The following is a 14,911-nucleotide window of genomic DNA, read 5'->3' on the forward strand; positions in this document are numbered from 1 at the left end:
TCCCTCTGTCGCTGTCTATCCTCCCTGTGTCTTTTCATCACCTTCTCATAGTCGTTGGGAAACATGGGGTCATACTCGTCTGCGAGCGGGATCAGTACATCTCCGGAGGAGAAGCCGACGGGCGCGGCCTCCTGTAATATTTATCGTAAATTCAATGGGGATGTTTACCATTTAAAAAAAAAAAAAAATCATCCAAACCTTGAGTCCAGCAGCAACATGTGGAGGAGTGTCTGGGATTTGTCTGTCTTCACTAGGGCCTCCTCGCTTTAGATCGATGACAGGCGCCAAAACGGTCGCCTGCTTCGTCCGATGGGTCTGCACAAAAGAACATATTTACCAACACATTCATAAATACCTGAGGTTTAGTTTAGACTACACTAATGTAAGTGCTTACTCGTACCTTTGCTTGGGTCAGAGCTGCCTTCTTCACCTTGAGCTGGGACTGCAGCAGCTTGAAGTTTTTGGACCATCCTTCGGTCTTGGTGTCACTTGCACCAACGCCGAGGTCATCATAAAGCGACATTGCTGTTACCTGAAAATAGACGTCCCATTTCAGTCTATTTTGACACAATGTACAGCCAGCCTATGCATAGCCTGTGCATATTACACAACTAGTCGCTCGTAAAAACAGGCCAGGTTTGTAATGAAGCGGTTTTTAGGATGAGGCTTGTTTTGTTGCTACACATTTAAAGTGATTTGAAACCGAACAGGCAACGAGAAATGGGCTAATAGCTTACGTTAGCTTAACACAGTATGCTACCAGTGATCCTTCCCGCCACGTAGCGAATATAATAGCAAAATACAATTTGTAATAAATAATAAACCTACCGATTTTTTGGGAGTTACGTTGATAATAATTGAAATAAATAGTTTCTTTTAGCTTCACGTTGAACAAAAAGACATGTTCTAGCAGAACGGAAGCAAAATCCAAGAGCGACAGTCAACGACAATGACTTTTTCTTTAACTTGTCGCGCCGCCTAGCGACCGGATGACTCCTACTGAATCACGGCGTTGCTTTATATTTTTCTATATCACTTCTTTCTTCAACATAAAGGCGTGTGGTGTGTGGACACGTTTTCGTTCAACAAGATAAGCAGCTTGGATGATGGATGGACGAAAACTAAGGTTGGCAATTTGGGGAAGCAGGACTACAAATATGGCGGACTGCACCATCAGCCGATGTCAGAAGGATCCGTACTACCGTGGGTGAGTAAAAGTGAAAGTTAATAGGAGCATGGGTGCTTGGCAGCCTAAGTTGCTCGTGATTTCCCGTCGAGCTGTGGGATGCCTTTGGGGTCACTTTTACTTCAACTTTGTGTCGTCGCGTGCCTGCTGGGCACGGCGCGCTGCTCCGACGGCGGTAAGCACCCAAAACTCGCTCCGCTCACACTTGTTTCTTTCTGTCATTTTTTTTCAAAAGTATATTTGTACGTATATTATTTTATATTGTCATATGATCATGCACCTTCCCTATTCATCGATTGTTGCGGTCTGCAAATAAACGCAGTTGTCGCTCAATAACAAACAGAGGTGTCAAAAGTACTCGCACTTTCTACTCAAAGTACAGATTCTATGCTTGTGCAAAAAATATATAAAAAGGGATTTTGGTCAGATAAGTCCTGAATCAACGCCTTTAAAAAAAGTAAAGATTCAAGTAAAGATTCAGAAATGTTTTCAAGTAAAAAAGTGAAAACGAATTTTTACGCTTAATTTCAGTCACTGTTTTGGTTACTTGGCGCGACAGGATTGGACTTGCCCTCTATAAACTTCCTTAGAAGAAGAAAAAAACAATCAAAACACATTTTCACGTGTTGTTAACTGACAACAACAAAAAAGCTATATTAACATGCAATAGCTGCGATACACCCTTTTTATTTTATTTCAGATGAGACAGCTAAATTTGGAATTCGGGAATCTTGATGTTTTTAGACTAAGACAACATTGAACAAGGCCGCGGATGGGGGAAAATCTTCCATCTCCAAATCTGTTGCTGTTTTCGTTCATGCTCCCCTGGTTCACATTCTTCCATCTCCCTGGTTTTATGATTTAACAATCCAAGATCTCAAGCGGTTGACCTGTGATGTTTGGCAAGTTTAAAAACATAACATGTATATATTGACAAAGGAAGGAGTAGAAAGTACAGATATCAATTTAAAAAAAAATATATATATAATCTATAAAAAATAGAAATAAAAAATGCTGAAGTAGAGCACAGAAACCCGAAACAGTACTATAAGTCCGTATTTTTTTTATGCCATTACTTCGCAACACTGAACACAAGTCAGGCTGCATGCTGTAACTTCTGACACCCGTAGAAGTAATCAGTATTGATGTCAAGGACCATAAATGGTTCTTAACTAGTTTAAGATTGCTGGACTTCAGTTTATCTGAGCATCTGAATCCAATTGGGGACATGTGAGTGTGCACTAATAACTAGGATCCAACCGATATGGATTTTTGAATTGATCAACTATGTTGCGGAAAATAAACACAAGACACAATGGCCGTAAGAGTGGGGAGTCAATGTTTACTGAAAGCACATTGGATATATTTTCACAAGTACAAAAAAATAGATGAAATATAAATAATAAAAAATAATAGTGTAAATTCCAAACATGTATATTCAGTATAATGAATCTGATATTGTTTATTGTATTACAGCTTCATTTATTGCTCATGTTTGATTATGCAATTATTATTTTTCAAAAGTGTCGAACTGAAACATCTTCTTTCATTGTGAGTCCTTATATAGATTTCTTTGCTTACGTAGAAAGGTTGTTACTTGTGGTGGAATCACGGTTCCAATATTCTTGCATTTTTATCCAACGTTGTTGAGCCCCAAAAAAATTACATTATCTTCCTTTTGTGTCATCGTCGGTAATCCAGTTTAACCAGTTAAGTAAATTCAGCGCATTGTTTTTTTTATCTTCCTCGTTATGTTGCTGGTTCATTTATAATTACTCTCACCCATCTAAGGCCCGCAAACGAATTTCATCACTGTGTCTTCAGGCCAAAGTGAATGTCCGTGCTCGGGAGTCCCTCAGTTGCCTCAAACTGAGCCTCCGCCGGAAGACTGCCTCCAGCTAAACAGGACTTTCCGCTACACGTGTCTCAAAGGCTACCTGAGGAAGGCGGGCACGTCCAACCTCATCAAATGCAAACCAGGCAGTTCGCAGTGGTCCAGTCCCACCCTCCGATGTATACGTGAGTCTTTCCATTTTGTGTTTGAGTGTTGTATTGTATGTCGGTGTTTCCGCAATGTCATCTGGGCAACCAACGAGACAACAGAATTATGTTTTCAGTGGACCCCAGAGGAGGCGCTTCACACGCATCCGACAGCAGCGACGCAGGTGAGCGTAATGTTGTGTTACCATATATGATCGTTGCGATCACGTGACATTCTACCGACGTGTAATTATTGTAGATGTTACCACGGGCGGAGAGAAAGACAGAAATACGTCGGAGGACCCCGCGTATTCACTGTTAAATGGTGCAGGCAACAACACTTCTTTTTTACAAAGCAGCTTCTTCACGACTGGTGAGTTTGCGCTCACTTACTATTATTGTTGCCAAGTTTTTTTATTTGCCAGCAGTTGGCATTCTGTTGTTGAGAATATCACGCACAAGAAACTGCGTTCTGGCTTTGCATCAATGTGAGATTGTGAAGAACTAGCGTTTGGCTAATTTTGCGTCTCGTGTATTATAATAATGTCGTCATGCTCGGAAGCGTTATTTTAACAAACGTTGGTTGTAGTTTATTTGGAATAAATTGTTGTCTCTGGCAGGATCTGGAATCACCACAATAGCAGTGGTCAGTAGCGTCTTGGTAGCCATTGTGACGCTTATCGGAATCGGCCTCCTTCTTCGTAAAATGTAAGCCAAGCGTCTGAACACTGCACACTGTTGACACAAGTATTGACGAAATGCAGCTCACTTTATCCACATTTTGCTTTTACATCTATTTGTGGTTTGCTGTTTGCAAATTCACCTTCTTATTTATGATTTATTATGTATTATGTATTATTATTTATTATCTATTTATTATTTATTATCTATTTATTATTTATTATTTATTATTTATTATTTATTATTTATTATTTATTATTTATTATTTATTATTTATTATTTATTATTTATTATTTATTATTTATTATTATGTGTTAATATTTATTATTTATTATTTATTTATTATTTATTTATTATTTATTTATTATTTATTTATTATTTATTTATTATTTATTTATTATTAATTTATTATTCTTTATTATTTATTGTGTATTATGTATTATTATTTATCTATTATTTATTTATTATTTATTATTTATGATGTATTATGTATTATTATGTATTATTATTTATTATTTATATTATTATTTTTAACGCATCCGTTTCGATGTCACAAGATGGTGCCAAAGCTCTGTCTAAAGGGAAATGTAGCAACAAACAAAGCTCAGTTTAGTCTGGGTTGCTAGTAGAAGTTAGGAGAGTCTTTGCTAAAAAAAAAAATTCTCTTTGTCAAATGAAGCCAAAATGGGTTTGAAAGTCATCCAAATGTGTTGCGTAATAATGATTTAAGCTATTAGAAATTCTGAACATTTTCTGAGCATGTCAATGACTTCGCTAATCAAAGTGCGGTTACTGTATTTTAATTTATTCTATGATGCAATACGGCTGCGAACAATGTGTGGGGGGAAAAATTAATGTTGTTATGACTGCGGCAACGTTGGCTGTCTTGCAGTCTCCGTTAACGGGAACAATTTTGCTCACATCTGTTGCGAGATTTCCAATCTTGCGTTCGTTCCTTTTTCTTCCTCAGGAGAAGAGCTCAAGCCAGCCATCCGATGCGGACAGCTGCAGAAATGATTCCTCTGAGTGAAGCTATGTCAGAGCATTGAAAAGCAGGGAGTAAAAGGTTGATTTAAAAAAAATAATAATAATAATAATCAAAAAAAAAAAAAGAATAAAAACCTTAGCACAGACAAAAGGAATGAACAGCTGCGACTGTCTCATCAAAAATGTCGATGGCTTGGCTGACGTGTTTTATGAAAAAGCCATTCGGCAGATATTTCCTCATGAGATACCAGGTCATGTCTGGAGCGAATTTGAGCGTCTTCTCTAAACATTTACAGAAAGTTGTCAAAGTTGGTGAAGTATAGTGTCCAACATGCACTCCTTTTTTTTTGAGAGAGAGAAATTCACCCTCAAAACACAAACCGTAAATCATTGTTCGCCTTTGTCATGAATTTGAAAAGTCTTTAATCCGTTTCAGTCTTCCCAATGAAAACAAAGTCATACACTTTAATATTGTATTTTATAAAAAGAGACAGAAATAGAATGTAAAGAGAGAAATTGTTTTTGGCTTTGACGCAATGGTTTGTTATTTTTTTTAAAATTCAGTTCATTTTTTTGGAAGTGTGGTTTTTTTTTTTTAGTTTTTATTTGTTTTAAATTGCTTTCTTTCAGTTTAGTTTTTGTTAGTTTTAGTGTTTTGTCAAGTGCAAGATCAAAAAAAAGTATTGTATAATAAAATAAATATAAACAAACAACTGAACTACAAAAATCAGTGGTGCTTGACAAAACTAAGAACATTTTTGCTACAATTATATCTGGTTTTGGTTCGTTATAAAGGTAAAATATAGTTTCAGTTATTGTTTTTCTGTTAAAAGCACTTTTTAATTTTTTTTTTTATAAAAATGTTTGCTCAATTCAGATTTTTATTGACTCTGATATATGCTTGTCATGGAAACAGAGGAGTCGTCACGACTCGGCATTAAAACTCGTCACTTTTCACAGAGGATAAAGAATATATGCCTGTGTGTATTTTTACTTTGTCTACCACCGCTTGTGTACAAATATGCGTTGCTTAAAGGATTACAACTGCCATATAGATGCTTGAGAAACTGCTCACAAATATGCCCAAAAATAAATAAATAAATAAAAAATAAATTTGAGATAAATTTCCAGTATTGCTTCAAAAAGCCTTTCATCATTTAGTTTCTTAAATATAAAATTAGTTGTCATGTAGTGATGAGAAGTTTTTCCGGTCCAGATGTTATCTGTTTATGGATGGAAACATCCCTGCGGAATGCATTATAGCAAAACTATTGCTGCAACACGTCTGGACAGATTTCCTCTTTTGAATACTTTTGAAGATATTTTAAGTGGTGCTTTTCAAGCAGCTGCATTCCATCAACGTGTCCTGTATTAGTGTACTGCCATTGTATAAAGCCTGTTTGGAAACGAATAAGCATAACATAACACCCTGGAAAGATTCTACCCGCTATAAATAAAGATATATTTTCCACAGACTGTACAATTGTCAAGTTGAAAAATAAAAAAGTCAAATTTCCATTTTTGACAGTGTCTTATTTGCATGTCGTCCCAGTTTGAGGCGACGTGAGCCGTGTGACTAATAAAGTGACTCGAATGAGATTTATGCGTCGGAGGTTTTCGCGGGCTCATGAGCTGTTTTCTTGAAGGTTATGATTATAATGTGAAACGTTCCTCAACTTGGTGCATCACATCTGTTTTAGGGCCACACCAAAAACTTGCATGTCTTTTTTAGTCTAAACTGTGAGGTGTTGTCATATTGACATTTTAATCAAACTGATTATGTCAAGTGCATGTTGAATTTTTTGTTAGGTGGTGATGTGCCGGTTCCCAGTTGATAAGCTTTAAGCTTCAGGGAGTCCATTTTTTAAAATGTAAAGGCAATATTTTGTTTTGTATGCAACATTGTGAAAATAAATGAAATGGGGGGGGGAGTGTACCTAATAAAGTGACTTCTTGGGATCACGCCAACAATGGGGTTTCAATCAATCAAGTGGGGCGTTTTCCAGCTCTTGATAGTGACCATACCGTGTACCCCAATAAACTGGCCATTCAGACGTCACAACCAATCAGGAGGTGGGGGGGTTATTTTTTCCAGTTTTCGTCAAATTGCACCGAGTGCCTGTTGAAGTAACGATTCCAGACCACGCCCATAGTGGCATAAAAATGATGTATGAGGTAGTCAAGGAAGTGTTTGTTGAAAAGTAGTTATATTATATTTGGAAGCAAAAAGAAAAAAGGACAGGTTATTTGATTTTTATTTTAAAATCTAAATTCCCAAAAAAGACGTATTTAGCCGTCGATGGGATTGAATGAGTTAACTCATTTAATACCATTGACGGCTAAATACGTCTTTTTTTTTTTTTACTCAGTTGGTAGTGAATGAGTTAAATTACAGCTTGTTTGTTTTCTGCAGCAAGGTAGGAAACATCTCAAAACAGCTTGAATTTAAAATTTTCTTTCGACTACGAAAATAGAATATAATATGGAAAAACGGCTTTTCTATTTATTTGAGATTCCCGGAAGTGGTCAGAGAGGGACAAATTGAAAGACCGCAATTGCGTTTTCTCGCCTGTAGGTGGCAATGTTTTCCACAGTTTTGAATGAGTGAAGACTGGTTTTCTCGCCATCTACTGTTTAATAAACAACGACTTTTAACGTTTGTGGTATATTATTGTTGTAGATGTGCGGGTCTGGCCCAGCTTCCCTCCGGACAGGTCGACAAGCAAGGCTGGAGTGGTGATATAAAAAAACGTCTGAGACACTCCGGTGGTTGGAAAAAGATTGTATTGGTGTCAAATCAGCTGATGCCAGAAGTTCCCCCAAAAAGGGTGTGCCCCCCCCCCCTCTCGAGCCTTCCCTTCTTATAGAGAAAGCTAACAAAAGATATAAATATCCAGTTCTCCCCTGTTACATATGCCTTCTCATCCTACTTGCCCTTACATGGCCATCCAAAACCCTCAAGTCGAGAACAGATGTGGACTCCCCTTATGTTGCTCCTCGGCGCCATCTCGTCTAACCCGGGACCCATTCCTGTATATCCATCCTTTGATAAGTCGGGGACCCCTGTCGAAATCCCTGACCTGACATAAACTATGTTGAGGCCCACTGCAGTTCAGAATCGTAACTCATTGTAGTGGCGGCTCAACGCAAGATTATCCATTCACCAGACCCACAGTTGCGCTATGTTAGAAGTAGAAATGAAGAATTATTACCGTCCATAAGTTACAACGTATGGAAATACAAACCTGTTTCACACTCTTCACATTGCCAGCTTTCTTGTTTGTCACTTTTTCCTGTTTGCTTGTGTTTTGGGTTGCGATTTTTGATTGGCTCTCTTCATCATTGAGGTCAGCGTCGATCTGGAGGAACTCAATGTCGGTGTAATGTGTGCAAAAATATACTTTATTTCTAAAGCGCATTTCACGTAGATGGGTTTAAACTTGAATTGCTGTCTGTTTTGTTTTTTCAGCGTTACCCGTTTACATTAAGTACACTAAATCCATCAAAGGCTACAATAAAGCATAACTTTAACTCTATTGATGAAAGTAAAGTTTAATTTAGGCTATTAAGTAACTCAGTGGTGGGCCTTCAAGGCCTTCTCTGTTGGCCGAACATAATAAATAAAAAAAAAAAAAATGATCATAATCGTCATATTGATGTTATATTATAGCTGAGCGTTTTATTTTTAGGTGAGTTTTGAATCCAATCAGAATTCCGCTAGCTCGTGTTGCATGAGACGTATGAAACGTGATGCAACCGATGTGCTGACACATTATGCGCTTGTTTCTGTGTTAACACATCCCCGCCCCCTCCACGATAATAAATAAATATATTGCACTTGGATGAGCTTTGCCCTATTCTTATATGTGCAACACTATGCAGAATCAACCGAAAGTCGTAATTGGCGACCGTTCAAAAATCTAAAATATATTCTTGCTTTTTTTTAAACCACAATGGCCAAAGGAGGGAAAAGCGTGGATTTAATTGCAGATAAACTTGCAAGGACATTTTCAAGTCGGACCTTTCAAGAGAAGCTATATCGTCCAACACTCACTCAGTGGTGCGTAAGGGTGTTTCTGGATATTATTTGTCCAGCCGTGGTGTCATAAATGATGGTATTTTGATGGGGATTCATTCAAGTAGGACAAAGTAGGACTTCACTGAAGGCGCAGGTGTGAAATACACTGAAGTAACTTTAAAAGTAAAAGTAAAAAAAAAAAAATTATGATTGCTTAAGAATGTGCAAGAAAGAAAAATGTTGACAAATGTTGAAAATAATGATATTTTCCAGGAGGTATTTATTTCTTTGTTGTTTATTCATTCAATTCTATACTTATTTCAATATTTGAGTATTATTTTTCTTTCAATATGTCGTATATTTTGTCTTTGAAGTGTGGGTCCTTGCTGCCTTCCGGAGATGCAGCCGAGCAAGGCTGGATTGGTGATGGAAAAGAACAAAAGAAAGAAGAAAGATTTTATTCTCGTTACATGCTGATGTCAAAAGAAGTCTCCCCAAAAACGTGCGAGCCCCCTCTCAGACATTCCCTTCTTATGGGGAATGCCCAAATCGGACATGAATATCTAATTTTCCCTTGTTGCATATGCATTCCCATCCCGCTAGTCCAAAAGTCCCCCAGAGGGAGAGCAGATGCGTCTCCCCGTTGATACGACCAGTCTACTCGTGACCACCTTAAATTACTCTCATACCCTGGAAGGTCACTGACCTGGCGAGAGAATTGCCCCCACCATAAACAATGCTCAGGCCTATTTTCTCTCAGGGCAGTATCTGGTTACATCGGAACTTCAGAACCAAGACTGGTCACTTCTGTGAGCTCCAGTCCCTTCATAGTTTCATAAAGAGAATTACTTCCCATATCTAAATTCGGCCATTTAAAAATACACGACTTTTTTTTTATTTATTACAATTTATATTTAAGCTTGTTTATGTAATCATACAATATTTATTCAATTATTTTAATGTGGAATTATATCAATATTAATTTAAACCTTTTTATTTCAAACTTGAATATTTCTTAACATATCTGTTCTTTTGAATATGTGTGCAATTTAAATTATTCCATCCATCCAGCCATTTTCTGCCACTCATCCATGGTCGGGTTATTGAATTAATTTTTTTAGTATTTTTTATAATTCAATATTTATTTCAAGATCATGACTCTTCTCAATGAGTTCAATATTTATAAAATGTTTCTATATTTCTTATTAATTGAATTAAGTCTGTGGTTGCCAATTTTAATATTTCCCTATATCATTATATAACTAATCCAATGTATAAAAAATATAATAGAGCATGAAAAAAAATATTTGGTATATTTGACAAAATTATAGTTTTTCCGAAGTGAGATTCTGCTTCGCAACAAACCCAAAACACATGATAGAGCTCAACCTAGAAAGAGGTTTTAGCTAGTCGGAAATGTATTCAGAAAGCATAATATTAAATGTGAGTGAGGGGATATTTGAAGAGTTTGAGTTATGTTCAATGGACCATTCATACCCGAGCCACCCAAACACAGCAAGAAAACCAGCGCTGACTCCAGTCACCATCAAGTTGCCAACTCCTGACATTCCAAAACCTTTGAGAGAAACTGAGACTGCTTGCGTTTCTCTTTCTGGTTCTTTTTATAGTTCAACTTCTAGTTCTGTTTTTCACCTTTTCACACAGCGTAATGAAAGCCAGTTGAGCAAGTGGAACAAGTGATTTTATTGATGATTGTGGAAGGCACCGATTTCATAAGCACCATTTCTTCTCACACCTTTTCCATTAGGTACGATTAAAAAGACAACTGAAAAGCATAACGTGAACAAATGTTGTTCCAGGCAAAGGAAATTAATTTCATTTTTAATGTTTGATAAAAAAAAAAAAAAATCATCACTCAGACACATTGCTTCTTCGGTCACATTGGCTTAATGTCAATAAAAAAGCTTTGCAAAATTCAATATATCATATTTTATTCAAAATCAAAATTTACATCTTACCACAAAGAGTCAGTTCCTTCAGTTTTTTGTTGTCTTTTTTTTAAGCTTCAAGGATCGCTGCAAGTCTCACCAGCACAATCGTGTCTCTTAGCATTCCGTTTAGTGGAGAATTTTTTAGCACAAACGCTGCAACTGAATGGCTTGTCTCCAGTGTGTGTTCTTGTGTGGCGTCGTAAATACGACTTTTGAGAGAACCTCTTGGCACAAACTGAGCATGAAAAAGTTTTTTCTCCAGTGTGTAATCGTGTATGTGTTTTTAAATTTGTCTTAAAAGAAAAGCTTTTGCCACAAACTGAGCAAGAAAAAGGGTTTTCTCCACTGTGCGTTCTTGTGTGGATTGTTAAATCAAACTTTTGAGAGAAGCTTTTGCCACAAACTGAGCAGGAAAAAGGGTTTTCACCACTGTGTGTTCTTGTGTGCCTTACTAAACTAGTCTTTCGAGAGAAGCTTTTACCACAATCTGAGCAGGAAAATTGTTTTTCTCCACTGTGTATTCTTTTGTGGTATATTAAACCTGAATTTTGAGAGAAACTCTTGCCACAATCTGAGCAGGAAAAAGGTTTTTCTCCACTGTGTGTTCTTGCGTGGCTTGTTAACGTTGAGTTTTGAGAGAAGCTTTTACCACAAACTGAGCAGGAAAAATGTTTTTCTCCACTGTGCGTTCTTGTGTGCCTTACTAAATGAGACTTTCGAGAGACGCTTTTGCCACAAACTGAGCAAGAAAAAGGGTTTTCTCCAGTGTGTGTGTTTGTGTGGTTTGTTAAATGTGACTTTCGAGAGAAACTCTTGCCACAAACTGAGCAAGAAAAAGGTTTTTCTCCAGTGTGTGTTCTTGTGTGGCTTGTTAAATTCGCCTTTTGGGAGAAGCATTTTCCACAAACTGAGCAAGAAAAAGGTTTTTCACCACTGTGTGTTTTTCTGTGCCCTTTTAAAGACAACTTTGAAGATAATGAGTCAGTGTGACATGCCCTTTCACTTTTGGCTTGCCCATCATCATCATCATCATCATCATCATCATCATCGTGATGAGCGTCTGATAATGTGTCCTCATTATGTGCTTGTGATGGCCCCCAGTGGTCTTCATCACCTTCTGTTGTCATGTGATGACTTGAGCTGCTGCTTGTAGGCTCCGCCCCTCTGTCGTCCTCACTCTCATCCTTGTTTTCAACTTCGGTCTTTATAGGGACAACGTTCACTGGTGACTTGTTGATCTCCTCCTCCTCCTCCTCCTTTTTGATGCGAGTCAAATCTGGCTCCTCTTTCACAGAACAGAGATCATTTTGTCTGACGTCTGCAGGACACAAAAAGACAAATTTGGTTTGGTCAGGTCAAAGCTCAGGCGGCAACTTTGTCTTATATTATTTCTCCCGTGCTACCTTGACTTGTGCCTGCCGCACACGGAGCAATGCGTGCGACCCCGATTTGGACCGGACCATGGGGACATTTCACAAAATACGTTCTACGATGTAAACCTCCCTTTCCGAGCAGCACAACTGTGATAAACGAGCATTTAAAAAGGAAGCACGTTGCGGCTGATGCCCGATTTAATTCCTGAATTAGTCACAGACGTTTCTGGAAGCGAGCTGAAGTTAGCACACACAGGCTCTTGTGTGCGTCTGATGGAACACCTGTTGTGGGACCCTAACATATTGATGCAGACCGCTGGGGGCCATCGCAACATAATGTCATCGATAAAATAGGAATCCTTCAAGTGAAATATGTTTACAATTATTTCATTATGCATTTAGAGATAGTCTCATCGTGGGTACTTTTTGCTTTCATGATAATCTGGATCCCTAAAAGAATTCAAGGAGCCCTGGCATCAGAGTCGCTATTTATTGCATGATTTACGTTTGGGTTTTTTTTTTACCCAAAATGACATTTATTCTGCTAGTACATTCCGACATTACCCTTTTTATATTTATAAAATTTCTGTTTCTAAATAAATTTTAAAACAAATTTACGTTTGAAGAGTAAAAATCCCTACACATAAGCATTAAGCAACAACACTTTCACTCTGACTTTCATGTTGACATATTTGAATAATGACTGTATATTTTAAAGTTAACCAATATGTATTCGAATTCAACTAAGATACACCATAATATTTTAAGAGGTCACAGAATTATTTTGTACCTGCAATGATGCATAACAGCCATAGGGTGTCAGTAATGAGTAACAAAGTAACACAACACCTCCCATTGTTATGTCATCAGTCATTTGCAAAAATTACCAGGAACTATGAGTTGTGGGGGAGATGCAAACCACCTGGGCCACAGGAACTTTATGACCAGGAACTAAATGTTCCTGGACTTGTTGGTAGAAAAGGGGGTTGTGACGTTCTCCCTTTTTAAGCCCATAGTAAGCCAAAGATGCAGATGCATTTCTTGCAGCATGCGCTCGTTCACTGATGAGATCCGTGCAACCCTGGATGGATGCATTAAATGTTTGGATGAGGTGAAACTACGCACACGTGCACAGAACAGTGCAGAGCCACCGGAGGTTCCTTGACCGAGCCAGTAAAAATTTCATAAATAAGACCAACACGTACTTGATTTTTCAAAAAAAAAAAAACTGAGTTTTATCGACTAAAATTCATCAACCGCCATTGATCTTATTGCCGCAGTGTGCACAGTTTTTAGAGTCAGGTTGAATCATTCCATAAGGAATTGCTTGAACAAGATATGTCAGAGAAGTTATTGTAAAAAACGAGACAAGCCTGCACAAATGAATCACCCAGCCAAGATTGTCTTTGTCACTTGCGAGGAGCAGTCCGTCAAAGAGAAAAGCTATCCCACTCCTGTGCGGCGTTTTATTGAAGCACAGCAAAGCAATTTGAATATGCCAACTCATAAAGAATGGAAAAACATGAACACTTTGACTTCATCACACCCGTCCACACGCTTCCTGTTGTTCGAACGGTTTCAGCTTACAAGACATGATTGGGTCACACTTTTGTTAAATGCGAGCTAAACGGTTTCCTGTCAAACACGGTTCAAGACGTGCATCTGTTTTTGGGGCTTCCTGCTAAACTGGCAGCATAGACACAACTCTGTTACCACTGAACTCACGTTTTCCTGTTTAAGAGGTCCATGTTTTTGTGACCTTCTATTAACCCGTAAGCATAGTTTTGAAACATGATGACATGACAAACTTAATTTCTTTCACAACGTATAAAAACCGGAATATTTAAAATGTTAAATAATCAGTTCAAATTTTAAACTGGGAAAAAAAACACAGAGTTTACCCCCCCCTATTGGTTATTCTTTGGCATTTATTTTCTCCACTGATTTAATTTGCCATAAACAAATGTTCAGCAAACCGGCAAGTAAAAGGCAATAATTAAAAATAAAACGGCAATAACCTTGAACGCATTCCCCCAAACAACTTAATGTTGTGATGTTTATTTTTAACAATAGAAAGCCGTTCTTTACAAAGCAAATGAGAGTTAGACGTACAAACCTGCTTTGTGTAGCACAACACGAAGCTGCTTCCAACCTTCGCCCAGCAGTTGAAGATGTTGCTCGTTCTCTTCTTTTATTCCAGAAAGTTCCTCTTTGTACTTGGGTGTCGTTCTAGCACACATTTTCAAACGTCAATCTCAACAAATCCGCACTTGATCTCTGCTTGGCGATAATTCGTGTGCTTCTCTTTGTTCGACGAGACGAATGTAAGATGGCGTCGTTTTTTTCCTTCGAGAAAATGGCAGTCTGTTCGTCACGAAAGCGGAAGAACAGGACACACCCCCCTGTGATATGATTGGCTGCTGGCTTTGTGGAGCACTGTCACCAACTCACCGACAGATGTCACCATTTGCGATGCAAATCATTGTTATCTTCTTCTAAACATTGGGAAAACGTAAGATTTGAACCGTCTGCATATGAACAAACATTTTAGTTCTCAAATGTGAATTTGACAGATGTATTGAATTTTAATTTTTTTGCTGGTTTTGTTTTCACATCTGACACCATGTTGTTGGTTGGATAGTATTCCGAATGTATTTCCCTATTATTAACAGTTGACATGATAAAGTGATACTTTGTCAACATATTTGCACCTTTGCCTTTTTTCAGGGTTTTT

At 37.8% G+C, this 14,911-nt stretch overlaps 3 protein-coding genes across 3 annotated transcripts in view; 1 reads left to right on the forward strand and 2 right to left on the reverse strand.

Annotated features, from left to right (window-relative positions):
* Positions 1-977, reverse strand: part of LOC148341587 (splicing factor 45-like) — a 1,447-nt gene extending 470 nt beyond the window's left edge. The window contains exons 1-4 of the mRNA XM_088288409.1: positions 829-977; positions 401-532; positions 199-315; positions 1-131 (exon numbers count right to left, since the gene is read on the reverse strand). The exon at positions 1-131 is cut by the window's left edge and continues 36 nt beyond it. Of these exons, the coding sequence (XP_088144535.1) occupies positions 1-131; positions 199-315; positions 401-523 (371 nt within the window). The 5' untranslated portion in view covers positions 524-532; positions 829-977. The remainder of the gene's footprint in view (positions 132-198; positions 316-400; positions 533-828) is intronic.
* Positions 978-1,215: 238 nt separating this feature from the next.
* On the forward strand, positions 1,216-5,714 carry LOC148341588 (uncharacterized). Its single transcript, XM_088288410.1, has 6 exons — positions 1,216-1,361; positions 3,011-3,205; positions 3,304-3,351; positions 3,426-3,539; positions 3,787-3,874; positions 4,818-5,714. The coding sequence occupies exons 1-6, from the start codon at positions 1,286-1,288 to the stop codon at positions 4,894-4,896; spliced, it is 600 nt and encodes a 199-aa protein (XP_088144536.1). The 5' UTR covers positions 1,216-1,285; the 3' UTR covers positions 4,897-5,714.
* A 5,073-nt stretch (positions 5,715-10,787) lies between these two features.
* LOC148341589 (uncharacterized) lies at positions 10,788-14,538 on the reverse strand. Its single transcript, XM_088288422.1, has 2 exons — positions 14,294-14,538; positions 10,788-12,122 (listed from the first exon to the last, which is right to left on the reverse strand). Exons 1-2 carry the CDS (start codon positions 14,415-14,417, stop codon positions 10,879-10,881), a joined length of 1,368 nt encoding a protein of 455 aa, XP_088144548.1. The 5' UTR covers positions 14,418-14,538; the 3' UTR covers positions 10,788-10,878.
* Positions 14,539-14,911: the final 373 nt, after the last annotated feature.

This window comes from Idiotropiscis lumnitzeri, chromosome 2, assembly GCF_059441095.1.
Source record: "Idiotropiscis lumnitzeri isolate Australia: NSW breed Sydney's pygmy pipehorse chromosome 2, RoL_Ilum_1.0, whole genome shotgun sequence".
NCBI classification, from domain to species: domain Eukaryota; kingdom Metazoa; phylum Chordata; class Actinopteri; order Syngnathiformes; family Syngnathidae; genus Idiotropiscis; species Idiotropiscis lumnitzeri.